Below are 20778 nucleotides of genomic sequence, written 5' to 3' on the forward strand. Positions count from 1 at the left end.
TATAATTCTAAAATATAAAAAAAATTTAATAAATAAACTTACATAATCAAGATAGCCGAGATATTTTACAATATAAAATTCAAAACGATCAATATCTTTATATTTTTTTTTGGCATTTTAATTTTTTTTTAATGAAGTAGTAAAGGAAGCGGAACTTGTCGAAGGATGAAGAAGAAAAGAGAATGTCTACTAGGTGGGGATGAAAGAGAAATTCTGAAAATAACTCGGTGTAGATGGAGTAAAAGGGATATATTGGGTTAAGAGGACACCGTTGTGGGAAGCAAGACGTAAGCGATACGTGGCTGGAGTGAACAATTTGAACCGTCCGATTTTTCTTACGCTGCTGAGCTGAACAATTCGAACTGTCCAATTTCTCTTACGCTGACACCACACACAAATAAATCATACCTGATCCTCATAATGGGGTCTTATCCTATTCTAGCCTCCATAATAAAATTAAAAAATAAGAAAATAAAGGATAAAATTAATAATTTTTTTTACTTAATTTTCTAAAAATAATCAATAATCATAAACGTGAAGTACAAAAATTATAAATTTTAGTTTTTCTTAAACGTAAGTTTAAAGACAGAATCATTTATACATTCAAAAAATAAAAATTACCAAATATAAAATGAAATTTTCAAGAAACTCAAATGTAGTTCTCTCCTTTTCTCTCTAAAAGCGTTTGTCAAATACACCAATAATTATTGATACGGTGAGTTGGGGATATATGCGGAAAAGAAAAGTTTGGCGCAATTTTTTTTTTCTTCAGTCCCGTTCCGCGGGTTCAAGTTAAAATACTAAAAGTACTAAAGAGGCATCAGCGCCAAAAGAACCCTAATTGTTCCCTCTCTTCGAAGTTCGAAGAGCTCTTTCTACGTTCTTCTCCAGTCTTCTTCTCCGCCACCACATTCCATAGCATTTTTCAGTGATCTGAAAACTCCATTAACCAAATTCACACTCCATTCTCCTTCATACTTGTACCGTCTGACACTGTAACCCTTCGTACACAGTCAATTAGGCCCCAGAAGAAGTTATTGAACGAAAAGAGAGAAAACAAAAAACCCTAACTTCTTCCGACGCTCGAACTGAACAGAGGAACTTCTTCAAATCCTACTGAAGGAACTGAGCGAAACGGAACGAAACGAAGCGAGTGTCTTTCGCCGACTTCGACCTTCCACTGTGAACGACTTCGGTATTTACTTCAAACTCTTAATTCCGCTGAAATCGCGCACCCTTTCGTACTTTTCTGCTCGTTCATCGTTTTCATTTTTTTTCTCTTTTTCCTCCTCCTATTTAAACCTGTTGTGAGTTTCGAGGTTTTGTGTGTGTTTTGGGTTCTCCAGTGTCAGAACTGCAAAACGACTGAAGGCGGTGCTTGTTTCATACGCCTTAAGCGCCTGCCGTGGAACTGATTCCCAGCGGATGCTTGCAAATACGGTGTGTTGTAGTTGCAGAAGTGATGGTTTGTGAAATCTTCTTTTATTTATAGAAAAAAGAATGGGGAAGTGAAACCCTAGATTTCATTTCAGAAAATACGAACAGTTTTTTTTGCTGTTCTCAAAATTTTTGTGCCTGTTGGCTGTAAAATTTGCAAATTAATATTCGCTCAAGAATTATGAATATTGGCTGGGATCTCTTTGGTTTGGAGTCAAGTGAAATGTTTGATCTAGTTTCTCCTAAAGTTTTGCGCTTGTGTGTCTTGGTTTACAGTTCTGCATTTGAGATTTTTTGCTGTTTTGGTTTGTGAACTGCATGCTGATTGATTTTATGTGATGTTTTTTGTTGTGCATAGTTCATGTGATTAAGCAGGGTTCAGGCTCTTCGTATAATTATCTTGATTGTTTGCAGGGAATTGTACAAAACTAGTGATGTTATGTTTACTACTACTGTGAATATAGGCTCACTTAGAAGTGGATAAGACAGGAATTCTGTGCTTCTGCCTTCTGGATTGCTGCTGCTACCTCAACTGTGTCATTACTAATACCGTGGAAGAAAATTTGCGTTCTGCACACCAAACTGGAATTTGCCAAAATTTCTCCCTCGAAAGGTCCTACTTACTGGAATCATTCATAGTATATGCTCTTATGGTGTGCACACAATTTTCATTTGCTACCTGGATGTGGTAACAGTTTTTGGAACTTTGCTGTTTGCTGTGTTGACAACTGAACCATACATCTGGCCTGTATGTATTGGGGACTAAAGTGACATATCAGTTTATTTTCTATTTTGTTGAGTGTTTCTGATATGTGCAATGAAAAATCCAACTGCATTGCAATTACTTGTTTTGACATGCCAAATGATAATGGAATAAATTCCAATCCTAGTGTACTCTGGTTCCATATTATGCTTTATGACCGAACTTGTTGAGATAGGAATTTGTTGGACAATTTGTTGGTCTATCTACCCATATTATGTGTTCTCCAAAGAGAATAGTAATCATATTAGCATCCATAACTGCTTGTTCAGAATCTTTATTTACAAATTTTCCCTGTTCTTTCAGAGAGATAATACACCATGGTTGAGCTTAGGAATGGAAGTGCCCAAGCTGCCAATGGAAAATCTAGCGCTGCTGGATCTGCATATTCTATTGATCTGAATGCATTTCAAACCCGACTTAAGTTGTTCTATTCACACTGGGATGAACAAAGAACGAATCTCTGGGGCTCCTCGGATGCAATTGCTGTTGCATGTCCGCCACCTTCAGAAGATCTGCGATACCTGAAATCAACTGCACTAAATTTATGGTTGCTTGGGTTTGAATTCCCGGAGACAATTATGGTCTTCATGAAGAAGCAGATCTATATCTTATGCAGTCAAAAGAAGGCATCTATACTGGAAACTGTGAAAAAACCTGCCAGAGAGGCGGTTGGTGTGGACCTTGTTTTACATGTCAAACTGAAAAATGATGATGGAACTACTCTAATGGATTCTATATTTCGTGCCATCCGCACTCAATCAAAGGCTGATGGGCATGACTCTGTTACTGTTGGATACATACAGAGAGAGGCTCCTGAAGGGAAGTTGCTTGAAACATGGGCTGATAAATTAAAGAATACAGAATTTCATCTGATTGATGTGTCCAATGGGTTTTCTACATTGTTTGCTGCAAAGAGTAATGAGGAGCTTATATCAATTAAGAGAGCAGCATATCTGACCACTAGTGTGATGAAAAACTTTGTGGTTTCGAAACTTGAAAATGTAATTGACGAAGAGAAGAAAGTTAGTCATTCCGCATTGATGGAGGAGACTGAAAAAGTCATACTTGAACCCTCAAAAGTCAATTGTAAATTGAAGGCAGAGAATGTTGATATTTGTTACCCCCCAATTTTTCAGAGTGGTGGGGAGTTTGATCTAAGACCTAGTGCTGTCAGCAACGATGAATTACTTCACTATAACTCTGCAAGTGTAATTATATGTGCTGTTGGAGCCCGGTATAAGAGTTATTGCTCGAACATTGCTAGGACCTTCTTGATTGATGCAGAGCCTCTTCAGAGTAAGGCTTATGAGGTTCTACTCAAAGCCCATGAAGCTGCCATTGGTTCTTTGAAGCCTGGGAACAAGCTGAATGCCGCTTACCAGGCTGCAGTTTCTGTTGTGGAAAAGGAGGCTCCTGACTTGATTTCCAATTTGACAAAATCAGCTGGGACAGGCATTGGCATTGAGTTTCGTGAGTCTGGATTGAATCTTAATGCTAAAAATGAGCAGATAATAAAGGAAGGCATGGTTTTCAACGTGTCCCTTGGATTTCAGAATTTACAGTGTGAGAGCAGTAAGTCTAAGAACAAGAACTTCTCTCTGTTGCTTGCTGACACAGTCATCATCAGCAAAGATAAGACAGAGGTTGTGACTTTGATGAGCTCAAAGGCTCTAAAGGATGTGGCTTATTCATTCAACGAGGACGAAGAAGAGGAAAGGCCAAGTAAAAGATCCCGTGGGATTGATGGAGAGCCCGTTGTGTCTAAGACAACTCTTAGATCAGACAATCATGAAGTTTCAAAGGAGGAACTTAGAAGGCAGCATCAGGCAGAGCTTGCTCGTCAGAAGAATGAAGAAACTGCAAGACGGCTTGCTGGTGGTGGAAGTGAGAGTGGAGAAAACAGGTCATCTGTGAGGACTACTGCAGATCTGGTGGCATACAAGAACATAAATGATGTTCCCCCTCCTAGAGAGATGATGATTCAGGTTGATCAGAAGAATGAAGCAGTTCTTCTGCCTATAAATGGAAGCATGGTGCCTTTTCATGTGGCTTTCATTCGAACTGTTTCCAGTCAGCAGGATACCAACCGCAACAACTATATCAGGATTATCTTCAATGTTCCTGGTACACCTTTTAATCCTCATGATGCGAACTCAATGAAGTTTCAGGGGTCTATATATTTGAAGGAGGCTTCATTCCGCTCCAAGGATTCAAGGCACATAGGTGAGGTTGTTCAGTCCATTAAAGCACTGAGGCGACAAGTTGTATCGCGGGAGTCTGAGAGAGCCGAGAGGGCAACCTTGGTCACTCAGGAGAAACTGCAGCTTGCAAATAATAGGTTCAAGCCGATAAGATTGTCTGACCTTTGGATCCGCCCTGTTTTTGGTGGTCGTGGAAGGAAGATACCAGGTACACTTGAGGCACATGCAAATGGGTTTCGATATTCTACCACCAGGCAAGATGAGCGTGTGGATGTGATGTTTGGTAACATCAAGCATGCATTTTTTCAGCCAGCAGAGAATGAAATGATTACGCTCTTGCACTTCCATCTTCACAACCATATTATGGTAGGAAATAAGAAAACCAAGGATGTTCAGTTTTATGTTGAGGTAATGGACATGGTCCAAAATGTTGGAGGGAGTAAGAGGTCTGCCTATGACCCTGATGAGCTTGAAGAAGAACAACGTGAGAGAGAGAGGAAGAATAAGATTAATGTGGAGTTTCAGACTTTTGTGAATAGGGTAAACGATCTTTGGGGACAGCCCCAATTCAATGGCCTTGACCTTGAATTTGATCAACCCCTTAGAGAACTTGGCTTCCCTGGCGTACCTCACAAGTCATCTGTATTCATCGTTCCGACTTCAGCATGCCTTGTTGAACTGATTGAGAACCCTTTCCTTGTTGTGACACTGAGCGAAATTGAGATTGTGAATCTAGAGAGAGTTGGGCTTGGGCAGAAGAATTTTGATATGACTATAGTTTTCAAGGACTTCAAGCGGGACGTTCTTAGGATTGATTCCATCCCTTCCACTTCTCTAGATGGCATCAAGGAATGGCTGGACACAACCGACATCAAGTATTACGAGAGCAGGCTGAATCTGAATTGGCGTCAGATCCTGAAGACAATCACTGATGACCCACAAGGCTTTATTGAAGGTGGCGGCTGGGAGTTTCTGAATCTGGAAGCTACTGATTCAGAATCCGAGAATTCTGAAGAATCGGACAAAGGCTATGAGCCATCGGATATAGAGCCTGAATCTGAAACAGATGATGATGATTCTGACAGTGAATCACTTGTGGAGTCTGAGGATGACGAGGATGAGGATGACTCGGTGGAGGATTCCGAAGAAGAGAAGGGAAAGACATGGGAAGAACTTGAGAGGGAAGCAACGAATGCTGACAGGGAGAAAGGGAATGACTCTGACAGCGAAGAAGATCGGAAAAGAAGGAAGGCGAAAGCATTTGGCAAGTCGCGAGCTGGTCTTAGTGGTGGCATGCCTAAGCGGTCCAAGTTGCGGTAGATCTTGGTTTTCCTTTGATAGTAGTTTCTTGTTTAGTGCAGTGCTTTTTCGTTTTAGCTTTCCTAATTGGGATGCAGAATTCGGGGAATTCTCTAATCCATCCATATATAATGTGGTGTAAGCGGAAATCGATTATCCGATCAAAATGGAACTTATCCAATTTAATAGTTTTAGCATCCATGGGTATTCTTATTACTTTAGATCCGTTTCCATTTTGGATTGATATGAATTTGTAGGAAGCTGTTAATTCGTAGTTTAATATATGATATAATGTTGATTAGTTATATTATTGATCTGGGATGATAAATAGTTTGAATTTATATTTTTCATTTTTAAAAATATTTGAGCAGTTTTTCTATATTTTATTATTTATTTGTTGTATATATTTTATTTCTGGGTACCTGAGTAGCTAAATTGATCTAACTTGGTTTCATTTATATATTTTCTTTTTTAAAATGTTTTATAGCAGGTTTTCCCACCCCAAAGCCTTTCAACATATTGCACTAAAGGTTCACGCATAAATAAACTAGAATGGTTAGGAGAGTTAATTGTAATGTAATGATAGTATAAGATATGATAGTGTGAAATAATTATTTTTGCTTATATAATAATACGTAGTGTACGTATCAAAATTAAATTTGCCAAATTAATTCCCTTGTAATTTTTTTTTGAAAGGTAATTCCCTTAAAATTAAACTGTTATGTGTAGCGTATCACTAGTTCGCCACATCAACCCTTCAAACATTTAAAATATCATCATCTGTATTCCATATTTTAAATTTTTAATGTTATATGTTTGGAGAATTAATAGTGACATTGGTGAAATGCAAATTAATGACGACATAGATGACTAAATAAATAATTTGCTAATTAGTAGATCATTTCAAAGGCCTAAGTAGTTTTAGGGTTCAAAGTGAGTGGAGTTGACTCAAATTAGATTAAACTTAAGTTTGGTTTATAATTTGATTTAGTAATAATTAAGTTTATTTTTTAAACTCAAACTTGATTTACCAAAAGTTCACAAACCGAATCAAATAATAAGATATATAATTTATATCAATAAATTATAATTTATATATTTAAAAAATATTTAAAAAATTAATTTTATATATTTTTTATTTATCAATAAATTATAAATTTTTTATTTATGTCTTACATTAAAATTATATTTAAAAAATATATAAAATTTTAAATAATTAATATATATATATATAATCAAATTAGTTCATGAACTAATGAGCTGAGGTTATCCAAAGTCAAACTCATCTAATTTAATTTATGACTTTAATTCCAGACTCAGCTGACTATTAAGGGTGTGTTTGGCAACCACGTTGAAAAGCACGTTGCAGCTTCTTTAACGCTTCAATTTTTGGTTTGGCTAATTTTTCTATCTGTCAACGCAGAAGTGATTTTGGTTACAAAATCACGTTTACAAGAAGCAATAATTTCTAGCTTCTACGTTGCACTAACTGGCTTTTAGCCATTGACATTTAACCTTTATTTTTTTTACCAACTTTATCATTTATACATAATATTGTATTATTTATAAAATTCTTATTATTTCTCTTTACATGAGCTTTTTTTATTATTTATTATTTATATTTTTTTACTAAAAAAGAGTACTAAAAATACTAAAAATATACTATATAAAAATATATAAGAAAAAATATAAAAAAATTAAATATATATACAAAAATAACATTATAATTTAATGTTATGTCCTTTTTAGTAATTATCCATCTAAAAGTGATTTTAACTAATATTATTCAAACAATATTTATTTTATCAAAATCAATTTTAGTATAGAGTTGCCAAACATAAATCATGTTGACACAAACTTACTTCTATCCAAAATTAATTTTATAAAATCACTTTTATTCAAATTCTAGTTACCAACTGCAATCCAAACACACACTTGGCTCAATTACAAGTTGAGAACTAACTCATGAGTTAGCTTGACTCAATTCTAGTCCTAAACTTAACGTGTTAATTGTAAAATGAGTTCCATTAGTAATATGCATTGAAAGTGTAACTATTTCGCTATACTTAGATGAATTAAATCCAAACACAATTTTAATTATAAACATAGACTAAATATCTATTTTGGTCTCTGAGATTCACGCGATTATTCATTTTGGACTTTGAAATTCAAAATTAGGTTCTTCATATTCAAGTTTGGATACAAATATAGTTTCTCAACTCTTTTCGGCGATGACTAGACAAATAAATATTGAGATGTCACCCTCCCTATCATATTAGATGATAAGTAAATAACGTCATTTATCGTATACAAAATAATTATATTTTTGATTTGTGTGGTAGAGAGAGTGCCATATCAGTATTTTATTTATCTAGTCATCGTCAAAAAGAATAAAAAAAATTCTAAAAATTTAATATAAATAATTTTAATTTTCGAAAACCAAAATAAATAATGACTTGATTTCATGTACCAAAATAAAAATTTAGTCTACAAACTTATCATTTAGGCCTTTAGCCCTAATTAATGTTTTTCATTTCTTTACTCTTTTTAATATTGTTTTATTGTCTTTCTATCCTTCCCGTGTCTGTGATGACAATGATCATCAGCAGCAGATGAACCCTGCTTTCTCAATTCTAATCTGAAAGAGATCATTATCGTCATCTATGTATTCCTTAATCTTTTCGTTCTGTTAGCACAATACTCCATTTCCCTCTAAAACACATTGCATATCCACAAAACCCTGTGTATGTATGACGTATGCATTGAAATTTTGAAACTCCGATCGGAAAATCGTTCCCGTTTTGACCGCTACTGATTCGGGCTTTCGAATTCCCAAATTGAAGATTGAAGGAGCTGACCTTTCACACACCCCAGATGCACAAGGAACGAAAAGGTTTTGATTTTTCCATTTTGTTGGTTGAATTTTGGTTTTTCATTTTCCCAGTTGATTTTAGAGTAATGAAAGTCGAAACCCCAGATTTCATGTCAGAAAATTGTAGATCCCCCCCTCTCTATTTTTTAACATTGTATTTGATATTCAAAAACTTTTGGCCAAAGAATTGGATACTATTTGTGATTTGTTCGAAGTTACAAAAAGGATCTATTTGAGAGATTTTTACTTTATTGTCATTTGTCTCAGCTTGCAATAGAGTATAAATTGAAATTATACATTAGGCGATCAGATTGTTGGATTTGAATCCCATCTTTGATATACTGAAGTTTTGTCTTGTTCGAAGGTGAACATTACATGTCAAAGAGACATTCCGTGATTTTTGGACTGTTACTACAATCCATTGGTGTTTAAATTCTGAAATGCTGTGGAAGCTTGGTGATTTTCATTCACAGGATAGAAGTCTTCTCATAATTATTCATTCAAAGGTAACTCTTTACCTGATCCATTCATTGTTTTGAACAAAATTTTCATTGTTATCCATATCAATCCACAAGATTTAAGGAATATTTTTTTTATGTGAGTTTCACAAACATTAACTGCTTGTTTGATTACTTTTTCCTTCCTTTGTGGACAATGTAACGTGTATTGGAGTCTGAAAAGAAATTTTAAACTAATGCAATATCTCTTTTGCAATGGTTTTTTTAATTTTATAGAATGGAAAAATTTCCCCATTTGGTTTTGAAACTCAAATAGGGATGAATTTGAAAATTAGAAAAGTAGTTCAATACTAACAATAGAATTGAGAAGCCAAATATGGGAATGGCATACAGGTTATAAGTCTTGATTTTCTTAAAGACAAATGGTGGTAACACACCTGTGGTTGTGGTGATTAAAGAAGAATTGCAAGGACTCTAAGGCACTAATTGGCTCCCTTTCTTGTTACTGTCTGTTTTTTGAATTTATATTTTCCAGAGTGGTAGCAAACTATGGGGGAACATCGCAATGGAAGTGCACAACCTTCCAGTGGAAAGGGCAGTGCTGCAGGAAGTACATATGCCATTGATTTGAATACATTTCAATCCAGACTGAAGAGTTTATATTCACATTGGGATGAACACAAAATAGATCTGTGGGGCTCTTCTGATGCAATTACAATTGCATGTCCTCCGCCTTCGGAAGATCTACGATACCTGAAATCCACTGCTCTGAACTTATGGTTGCTTGGATTTGAGTTCCCAGAGACAATTATGGTTTTCATGAAGAAGCAGATCCATATCTTGTGCAGCCAAAAGAAAGCTTCTATTCTTGAATCTGTCAAAAAAGCTGCCAGAGAGGCAGTTGGTGCGGATCTTGTTTTGCATGTCAAGCCTAAAAATGATGATGGAACTGCTCTGATGGATGCTATATTCCGAGCCATCCGTTCTCAGTCTAGATCTGATGGTCATGATACTCCTAATGTTGGATACATATCAAGAGAGGCTCCTGAAGGGAAACTTCTGGAAGCTTGGGTTGAAAAATTGAAGAATACAGAATTACATCTGATTGATGTGTCCAATGGGTTTTCTACATTGTTTGCTGCAAAGAGTAATGAGGAGCTTATATCAATTAAGAGAGCAGCATACCTGACCACTAGTGTGATGAAAAACTTTGTGGTTTCGAAACTTGAAAATGTAATTGACGAGGAGAAGAAAGTCAGTCATTCCACATTGATGGAGGAGACTGAAAAAGTCATACTTGAACCCTCAAAAGTCAATTGTAAATTGAAGGCTGAGAATGTTGATATTTGTTACCCCCCAATTTTTCAGAGTGGTGGGGAGTTTGATCTAAGACCTAGTGCTGTCAGCAACGATGAATTACTTCACTATAACTCTGCAAGTGTAATTATATGTGCTGTTGGAGCCCGGTATAAGAGTTACTGCTCAAACATTGCTAGGACCTTCTTGATTGATGCAGAGCCTCTTCAGAGTAAGGCTTATGAGGTTCTACTCAAAGCACATGAAGCTGCCATTGGTTCTTTGAAGCCTGGGAACAAGCTGAATGCCGCTTACCAGGCTGCAGTTTCTGTTGTGGAAAAGGAGGCTCCTGACTTGATTTCCAATTTGACAAAATCAGCTGGGACAGGCATTGGCATTGAGTTTCGTGAGTCTGGATTGAATCTTAATGCTAAAAATGAGCAGATAATAAAGGAAGGCATGGTTTTCAACGTGTCCCTTGGATTTCAGAATTTACAGTGTGAGAGCAGTAAGTCTAAGAACAAGAACTTCTCTCTGTTGCTTGCTGACACAGTCATCATCAGCAAAGATAAGACAGAGGTTGTGACTTTGATGAGCTCAAAGGCTCTAAAGGATGTGGCTTATTCATTCAACGAGGACGAAGAAGAGGAAAGGCCAAGTAAAAGAGCCCGTGGGATTGATGGAGAGCCCGTTGTGTCTAAGACAACTCTTAGATCAGACAATCATGAAGTGTCAAAGGAGGAACTTAGAAGGCAGCATCAGGCAGAGCTTGCTCGTCAGAAGAATGAAGAAACTGCAAGACGGCTTGCTGGTGGTGGAAGTGAGACAGGGGAGAACCGTTCCTCAGGTAGGACTTCAGCAGACCTGGTTGCCTACAAGAACATAAATGACCTTCCCCCTCCAAAAGAGATGATGATTCAAATTGATCAGAAGAATGAAGCAGTTCTCTTGCCTATTAATGGAAGCATGGTACCTTTTCACGTTGCTTTCATTCGAACTGCTTCTAGCCAGCAGGACACAAACCGCAATTGCTATGTCCGGATTATTTTTAACATTCCTGGGACTCCTTTCAGTCCTCACGATGCAAACTCAGCGAAGTTCCCAGGATCTATATATTTGAAGGAGGCTTCATTTCGCTCCAAAGATCCAAGACACATAGGAGAGATTGTGCAGTCAATCAAAACACTCAGAAGACAAGTTGTATCAAGGGAGTCTGAGAGAGCCGAGAGGGCAACCCTGGTCACTCAGGAGAAACTGCAGCTTGCCAATAATAGGTCTAAGCCGATAAGAATGTCTGACCTTTGGATCCGCCCTGTTTTTGGTGGTCGTGGAAGGAAGATACCGGGTACACTTGAGGCACATGCAAATGGATTCCGTTATTCTACCACCAGGCAAGATGAGCGTGTGGATGTAATGTTTGCTAACATAAAGCATGCTTTTTTTCAGCCAGCAGAGAATGAAATGATTACGCTCTTGCACTTCCATCTTCACAACCATATTATGGTTGGAAATAAGAAAACCAAAGATGTACAGTTTTATGTTGAGGTAATGGACATGGTCCAGAATGTTGGAGGGAGTAAGAGATCTGCCTATGACCCTGACGAACTTGAAGAAGAACAACGTGAGAGAGACAGGAAGAATAAGATCAATGTGGAGTTTCAGACTTTTGTGAATCGGGTAAATGATCTTTGGGGACAACCGCAATTCAATGGCCTTGACCTTGAGTTTGATCAACCTCTTAGAGAACTTGGCTTCCCCGGCGTACCTCACAAATCGTCTGTATTTATCGTTCCCACTTCAGCTTGCCTTGTTGAACTGATTGAGACCCCTTTCCTTGTTGTCACGCTGAGCGAGATTGAGATTGTGAATCTAGAGAGAGTTGGGCTTGGGCAGAAGAACTTTGATATGACTATAGTTTTCAAGGACTTCAAGCGAGATGTCCTCAGGATTGATTCCATCCCTTCAACTTCTCTTGATGGCATCAAGGAATGGCTGGACACAACCGACATCAAGTATTACGAGAGCAGGCTGAATCTGAATTGGCGTCAGATCCTGAAGACAATCACTGATGACCCACAGAGCTTTATTGAAGGTGGCGGCTGGGAGTTTCTGAATTTGGAAGCTACGGATTCAGAATCCGAGAATTCTGCAGAGTCGGACAAAGGCTATGAGCCATCTGATATAGAGCCTGATTCTGATTCAGATGATGATGATTCCGATAGTGAATTGCTTGTGGAGTCCGAGGATGACGAGGACGAGGATGACTCGGAGGAGGACTCTGAAGAAGACAAGGGAAAGACATGGGAAGAACTTGAGAGGGAAGCAACCAATGCGGACAGGGAGAAAGGGAATGACTCTGATAGTGAAGAAGATCGGAAAAGAAGGAAGGCAAAAGCATTTGGCAAGTCACGAGCTGGTCTCAGTAGTAGCATGCCGAAGCGGGCCAAATTAAGATAGAATTTGGTTTTTGTTCTTAGCCAGCTTGTGGTTTAGTGCAGTTAGCAGCATGAGCTTGGAGCTGCCCTGTCTCTCTCCATCAAATGTCCTTAAAATCTCTCAATTCTTTTCAGTCTTGTGCTTCTTTCTTTTTCTTTAAAAGCCTAGGGTTTAGAATCTTTTTCTATTTCGTTTTGTGTTAGCTTGGTGGATCAAATAGTGTATTCAGATTGAGTAAACTTGCAATAAGATTCTTATTCGGCACAAACACTGCTTTATAAGTTTCAATCTTGATGTCCAAAAAGTTTTTCCTACTATTATGTACTAATCTATTAGTAAATTCTATGTAGTAGCTGATGTGTTGACATCTAATTTAAGGATTCGATGGTTAAGGATTCGATGGTTTTAGAACGTTTGGACTATTAAATGGTTCTATAATAAAACATATTTTTTAAGTTTTTTTAATAATCGTTAAATAATTATTTTCTAATTTTAATTACAAATTAACTCCATATATTTTATTTAATTATAAAAATTATTTTTTATTTTATAAATTATTATTTTATCATTCATCTATTATGTTTATTAACAATCAAAATTAAAAACAATAATGAATTAGATCTTCCATTGATCGTAATAAATTTTTTGGCAATTTCAATCGATTAAAAGTTTATATTTGATCGTGACGTTCGTCCAGGGCTGTGAAATCGTATTTCTTTGAAAATCAATCGATTGAAATATCAAAACAATCGATTGAATTTTAGGTTTTCCATAACTCAATCGATTGGATTACAGGTTATCACAAAACAATCGATTGAAAATTGTAAGTTTATATTTGATCGTGACGTTCGTCCAGGGCTGTGAAATCGTATTTCTTTGAAAATCAATCGATTGAAATATCAAAACAATCGATTGAATTTTAGGTTTTCCATAACTCAATCGATTGGATTACAGGTTATCACAAAACAATCGATTGAAAATTGTAAGGCAGCATGTTTTCGTAAAAATCAACCCAATTGATTGAAAGATTACTAAAATATAGGTTTTTTCAAAATTCAATCGATTGCTTATACTACCCAATCGATTGAATGCTTCAAAACAACCTAAGGTCTCACAATTCAATCGATTGGTTGTGTTACCTAATTGATTGAAGTCATCAAAACAATATGGATTTGCCCAATTCAATAGATTGGTTGTGTTACCCAATCAATTAAAAGCTTTTACCATTTTTCTCTATTTCTATGCACTATAGAGATCTTTTAGTTTAAAAAACGCATATTTTTATGATGAAGTAATGTCATTTTCATTTATTATTTCAACAACAATGTCATACAAATTTTATGTCTTGTGAATTATATTTTATTTTATATAATTAATTTATGTAAAAAAATTTCATATCTTTCTATTTGTTTGCATTCTATTTTGTTCTTTTCATTTGTTCAAGATTTGACCTATCTATTGAATCTTTACTAGAAAAAAAAAACACCATGCAATATATATCAAAGCATTTTAATAATCTGTTTATATATTGTTAAGACATATATGAAGTATATATTTACAAATTTTTAATCAATTCTTCCTAGATTAACAATGGAAGCCCCCTTTCCAATCCTCCATTAGAGCGATAGGACTTTTAGACTTATCATCTTCAAATTTTACAATTTTCTCAGAAGACACACAATCCGTGATTTTCTCATTGTAAAGCTCTAATAACATTACTTTCATATTGTGCTATGCATTCTGAGCATCCAATATATCGAACATCTGTTTCACAGCTCCGGAGATGACACCAGCATCACTTGGCAATTAGCCATTCTGCACGATGAAGAGCACAGAAGGATAATTGAATTTCAATACAAAATATTTGAGCAGATGTAAAAAGCAGTTAAAACAGGGAAATATTGAATATCTCTTGCACCACCGGTATTTCCAGTTGGGGGTGTTTGATATGAATTTCTCAAAAAGGAGGAACATTTCAAGCAACGAATTCCCTATAAAAAATAAGAACATTCATTACCAGCTAATACATGATTTCAGACAAGGGTAAGTCAAGAGATATTATAACTACCCAGACATCGAGTCATAAGCCTGCACCACTCTCTCATGATACATAAAGAGATTGATATACGATTCTAATGGTGGGATTGAATAATTGGTGATAGATTATTTACAAATTTATAATGTTAATATTAAAAAAAAGATAAGATTAGAGTATTTAAATAAAAATAAAGTCTTAAAAATTGAAGATAGAATTTTAAAGTTAAGATAGATGAATAATAAGATAATAATTTATAAAAACGATAAGAAAATTGAAAATGGCGTAGTACACAATTCTAATTGAATTAGGCAAATCCATATTACTTTGATGACTTCAATTGATTGGATAACACAACCAATCGATTGAATTGTGAAACCTCAAGTTGCTTTGGAGCATTCAATCGATTGGGTAGTATAAGCAATCGATTGAATTTTAAAAAACCCACATTTTAGTCATGGTTCAATCGATTGGGTAATATGACCAATCGATTGATATTTGCGAAAACCATTCAATCGATTGTTTTGTGATAACCTGTAGTCCAATCGATTGAGTTATGAAAAATCTGAAATTCAATCGATTGTTTTGATAATCTAATTGATTGATTTTCAAATAAACACGATTTCACAGCCCAACTTTTAATCGATAGAAATGGTCAAAATTTATTACGATTAATGAAAGATTTAATTCGTTATTGTTTTTTATTTTGATTGTTAATAAATATAATAGATAAATAATAAAATAATAATTTATAAAATAAAAAATAATTTTTATAATTAAATAAAATATATAAAATTAATTTATAATTAAAATTAAAAAAAACTATTTAACAATTATAAAAAAATTTAAAAAATATATTTTATTATAGTACTATTTAATGGTCCAAACTTTAAGAAACCATCAAATCTAGCATGTGTTTTCCCATAAATTTGTTCACTTTTGTTTAGGTGGAGTTATTAGTTATATGACAAGTTGAGGACTCGTACTTCTTTCTTTTCTTTCAAGTTCAACCAGTGACCTCCAAGACAAGTCAACATTTGAAAAAAAAAAAAAAACAAAAAAAGAAAACAGATTACTTGTTGGGTAAGGAGGAGAAAAGGTTAAAAGTTAAAACAGATTACTTACTCGTTAGATGCTCATCTTTTTCCTTTGAACCACTAACTGAGGTCACAAAACAGGAATCCCATTTCTCCTTAGTTATATCGAAGAAGTGATCCAATCCACGATCATAATTCACACTGCAGTTCACAGGAAACACTGTTAAGGTATTTTCTTTTCCATGTAAGTTATTTTTCAATGTTATATTAACTAATTTTTCTGATATGGTCAGTATTCATCTTGTACTATGATTAATAATTTGATTTGGTTCACATTTTTTCTTTGGCTTTGTTTTTTCTGCTTTTATGTCATGATTGTCTTTTCTAATAAAGTGGAAACTTTAATGTTAATTTCTGTGTAATTTCTTTGTAATTTTTGTGCCTTATTAGTTTTTTTTTTTTTCACTAAAAAGGCCACAAGAAGTTTCGTATGCACCTGGAATATAAAAAATACATTGATAAAGTCAAAGTCAATTCCAATTAGAAGTTTCATCTGTTTGTTCACAATCACAGGTATTTTAGAACGTGGAGAAAAATTGTTTCTTGTCTTGAATAAGCACCAATCTGAATGAAGAACATGGAGCACAACAATTTCCAAGGTGTTAGAACAACCTCTCGTGATAGCAGCGTAGGTCTTGTTTGCCACTATCAGTTCGAAAATGGTTCATCTCAGTTTCTCTTTTTGGATGATGCTGAGAATGGTGCTGTCCTTAACAATTCCCTCAGCTTCTTCACTGAAAACTTTGTGCAATCACTTGCTTCTAGCAATGGTTTGATCCTCTTGTCTGGCTATAGTGTTGATCAACCCTGCTATTATGTCTTCAATCCCCTCACCAAGAACTCTCACTTGATTCCTCAGGCTAGCACCCTTGGCCGCATAATTCGAATCGGGTTAGCCTATGATGGTTCCCAATTTGAGGTTGTGATTGTTGAAGCAGGATCTTCATCCGAATCTAACGGACTAGAACTGCATATCTTCTCTTCTGGCACTGGATGTTGGAGTAGGAAACACCTCACCAATTTGACTTTGCCATCTTTGCCAGAGTTCGAGTTTCAGGAGCTTGGCACGCCTCCTCTTTACTCGAACGGAGGGATCCATTGGGAAATAGCAGGGTATTTGCTTGTGTACCAAGTCAAAGGTAGCCATTGTGAGCTATTTGAACTGCCAAATTTGTTTGATGATTGGTCTTGGCAATCAACAATGACTTACCGTCGTTCTTTATGCGAATCGGGTGGTCGAGTGTACTATTGTTACACCGATTTTGATGGCTTCCACATTTGGGATCTTCTCAAGGAAGATGATATTCTTGGAACATACTATGCTTGCATTGATTCCAAAAGGTTTAGATGGAGACTAGTCCAAAGCATCATGCATGAAGTATTTATCTCAAAGTACCAAATTTTTTATGGCAGATTCATTGATTGGGAACCTTACAAGATTTCACCAATTGGTTATAGTGAACAAGCACGGAGCATATATTTGCAGATTCCAGGAACTGTTGTTTCTTACAATTTTGATACAGGAATTATGAGAACAATCTGCAACTACTCATATCCAGGAATTAACTTCAATTGCTGCAAATTTCTTCCTTTAATTGCTTCTGGGGTCACCAATGGTACAAGAGAAGTGGACTTGCTGCCTAAGGAACAAATGGAGCTGAATCTTCCAATAGCAGAGATGGAGACGTTATCTCTTTGAGATTCTGTATAGTGTATAGAGAATTAGAGATTATGGTTATTCTAATGTCAATAAATACTGTATTTACTGTTAGGATTAGTTTTCTTAGTGTCTGATAGATAATTAATTAGTGGAAATTTTAGAGTGAAATATTTAAGTATGCATTTTTTATATCCTTTTGGTTGTACTAAAACTTTTTTTTATCTTTTTACTTATATTTCTTAGATTTCATTCAGGTTGAATAGTCATTATTCAAGTTTTATTGTTAAAAGTTTAATTTAATTCATTTAAATAGACTGAAATTTCATTTAGTAGATAAACTTTTACATTCCCAAAAGTACTCAAACCTTTTGGTTAATCATTTGCATTGAGTTTCATTAGGTCATCAGGTCTTTTTCTTTAGGACATCAAGCATTTCCGATCCTTCTTAAATGTTTAGATAAGAGAGTTGAATTTTCTTTTTTTGGTATTACAAAAGAGTTAAATGTTACTAGTCAAAGGCTTAACCGCTTAGTCACCAAAAAACAAAAAGGCTTAACCGCTTAAGTAAAAATATTTTTGAATGTTATTAATCAAAGGCTTAAGTACAAACATTTTTCCTGTTTTTTACTGTATCTATTAAATTCCGGTGTATTTGTTGTAAAGTATACATAATGACCAGTAGACCAAAGCCTTACATGTGATCAATCTAAGTTGGTGCAACCATTATTTTTAAAAGGGCCAGATATTCGACCTCATGGACCATTTACCAGGCCTTAACTGTTTTTGGTAATCCAAAAAAGCAAAGTCAAGTTAAAATGTAGGCCTCAGACGGCAAACATGGTTTCTTTTTAATTTGATGGGTCGCACTGCTTCAAACTTTCACTTTCTTCAGTTCAAGAAAAACAAAATTGAGATCCTTTGTACGAAGACGAGCCATGGCCGAAAGGGAAAAAAAAAAAAGAAGAGAAGCGCAGCTGAGGCTTTTGGACAAATGGCAGAGCTGAACCACAGGGTTGGAGTGAAGGATATAGAACCCATGTGGTAGTAGTGTGTATGTTTTGTGTAAAGGACAAAAAAGAAAAAAAAAAAAAGAAGAGAAGCGATGTCTTGTTTCTTTTTTTTTTATACGAGGAAAACAATATCTATATACCAATACTAGAAAAGAAAGAATATAATTTATATAAAAATATCATATTTATAGTTTTATAAAATAATTAGTTATTAAATTGTTTGTGTGTGTGTGTGTTTTTTTTTATCTATATATTTTTTAATATAAATAGATCAAAAACTAATTCATTATAAATAGATCAAAAACTAATTTATTATAAAAATTTATTACTAACTTACTAATGAATTGTTATATATATAAAATATAATTTAAACACAATACTTAATTAAGCATATAAATAAACTAATTAATCACTCTGCTAACTCAAATTAATATGTACTTAATATCTTATTTAGAGTATTGAAAAAATATACACATATATATGGTCACGTCTGTGGTGAATGTATGAGAACCGTGGCTAAGGTTGCGTAGAGCCCGTTCCTCACAGCCCTTTGCGGCGGGCTTCTTTGAGGACACAGCCAGCGGAAAGATCCGACCAGAGAGCACAACAGCATCTTCATTCATTCTAGATCCAAAGAACATGGGAGATTGTATCGAAAAGTGTTCTACGACAATGATCATGGAGAACTCTCTCTTGCATGATGAATCAGGGAATTAGGAGAAGGGATGAGGATTTGGGAATAGGTGGGTGAGGTTGTAGGATTCGGGTAAGGTTAATGGGTTTAGCCCTTAACAAAAAAAAAAAAAAATCTCTTTTCTTCCATTCAAAATCAGATACATTCCTCTCTTTGTTTTGGATAAACAACAATTTTTTAATGAAACCAGTTTTTGTTCATCAAGCCTTAGGCCCAGGTTGCAGAATTAAATTTTTGATAGACAATTTGTCCTTGCGGTAAACAATTTAAAGTTACCACACTTAACACAATCACAAAACATCTTAGTTCATCCTTTTTCTCTCGGAAGGAGAGCTGATCTCTCTAGATAGCTAGAGCAACTACTTCGACAACGGAGATCTATTAATGGAAGAAAGAAAAAATCATAACATCATCAATCAAAAAATCACAAATTTCTGAGTCTAGATTTCAAGTTTAGCAAGTCAACATTTCAAGCTCATGAAAATATTGGGTGGAGAAGTTTTTCACCTTGATGGAGACCAGAATGTCGATGAACATCAGATCAGAAAGAAGCTGGTTGAAAGAATTTTGACAGAGAAGAATGTAAACAAGGTTACTGTGAAAAAATCAATCAGGAAAATGTGGAGAGAGCCCCAAAGTTTGATTATCTCAAGCATGAAGAAGATGCCATAAGAATTTACGGAGAAGGACCATGGAGGGTGGATGGACATATGCTTAGCTTGCAATGGTGGATGCTAGAGCTTTCATTCGAAGAGGTATGTTATAACTCCATTGCTATCTGGGTCCAAGTTCATGCCTTGCCCTTGGAAAAGTTGAACAAAAGTAATGCTGAAAAGATAGGAGCTTCTTTGGGAAAACCATTAGAAGTTGAAGATCCTTACGTTGACGGGAATTTGCTTAGAAACATTCTGAGTGTCAGAGTGGAGGTGAATGCGTTGGAGCAATTGAAAACAGGATTTTGGTACAAGAGAAGCAATGGCAACTATTCTTGGGCGACATTTAAATATGAAAGGTCATATGATTATTGATATAATTGTGGAAGAATAGGTCATGATAGGAGAAGCTGCAGAGAGGAGAAGGCAATGGCTATTCATAACCCAAACTTATCAAGATATGGGCTAGATCTTTCAGTTTTGGAACTTAGGTCGATTTTTTCATTAGCTGAAAAAGTTGGAATCAGGAAAAAAGACAGCGTAATTAAAACTTCAGAATCGATTTATGGGTGGCGTATGAAAAAAATACATGGAATAGAGAGTGGATAACGGAAGGAGGAAGAGAATGCAGGCCTATCCAAGAGCAGGTAGACACTGAAGCATACCTACATGCAACTAGAAGGTTCCAACAACAGACGGAGACAGAAGAAATGAACAGGGGAGAAGATACGCAATGTCTTAGAAAGTGTGATGGTCAGAATGTGGAGAAAGGAACAAAAAAAGATAAAAAAAAAGTATGGTTGAAATAATATTAGTAAAGGGGGAGAATGAGAAAGTGATAAACGAGAAGGGGATTGGGCCAGCTTC

At 35.4% G+C, this 20778-nt stretch overlaps 3 protein-coding genes across 11 annotated transcripts; all 3 read left to right on the forward strand.

Annotated features, from left to right (window-relative positions):
* Window positions 1-706: 706 nt before the first annotated feature.
* LOC112791687 (FACT complex subunit SPT16) lies at window positions 707-6060 on the forward strand. Of its 9 annotated transcripts, none has more exons than XM_072233547.1 (4): window positions 718-1195; window positions 1347-1440; window positions 1902-2050; window positions 2504-6060. In XM_072233547.1, exon 4 carries the CDS (start codon window positions 2518-2520, stop codon window positions 5719-5721), a length of 3204 nt encoding a protein of 1067 aa, XP_072089648.1. In that variant the 5' UTR covers window positions 718-1195; window positions 1347-1440; window positions 1902-2050; window positions 2504-2517; the 3' UTR covers window positions 5722-6060. The 9 variants fall into 9 exon arrangements, with proteins under 9 accessions (XP_025690400.1, XP_072089648.1, XP_025690399.1 ...); XM_072233546.1 differs by having other exon boundaries at window positions 755-1195; window positions 1852-2050; XM_072233548.1 differs by having other exon boundaries at window positions 757-1195; window positions 1852-2185.
* Window positions 6061-8150: 2090 nt separating this feature from the next.
* Window positions 8151-13030, forward strand: LOC112791688 (FACT complex subunit SPT16). Its single transcript, XM_025834617.3, has 3 exons — window positions 8151-8593; window positions 8937-9078; window positions 9566-13030. The coding sequence occupies exon 3, from the start codon at window positions 9580-9582 to the stop codon at window positions 12781-12783; it is 3204 nt and encodes a 1067-aa protein (XP_025690402.1). The 5' UTR covers window positions 8151-8593; window positions 8937-9078; window positions 9566-9579; the 3' UTR covers window positions 12784-13030.
* Window positions 13031-15862: 2832 nt separating this feature from the next.
* On the forward strand, window positions 15863-17849 carry LOC112791689 (uncharacterized). The gene is made up of 2 exons (XM_025834618.3): window positions 15863-16062; window positions 16408-17849. The coding sequence occupies exon 2, from the start codon at window positions 16463-16465 to the stop codon at window positions 17591-17593; it is 1131 nt and encodes a 376-aa protein (XP_025690403.1). The 5' UTR covers window positions 15863-16062; window positions 16408-16462; the 3' UTR covers window positions 17594-17849.
* Window positions 17850-20778: the final 2929 nt, after the last annotated feature.

The sequence above is a fragment of the Arachis hypogaea genome, chromosome 3, assembly GCF_003086295.3.
Source record: "Arachis hypogaea cultivar Tifrunner chromosome 3, arahy.Tifrunner.gnm2.J5K5, whole genome shotgun sequence".
NCBI lineage: Eukaryota > Viridiplantae > Streptophyta > Magnoliopsida > Fabales > Fabaceae > Arachis > Arachis hypogaea.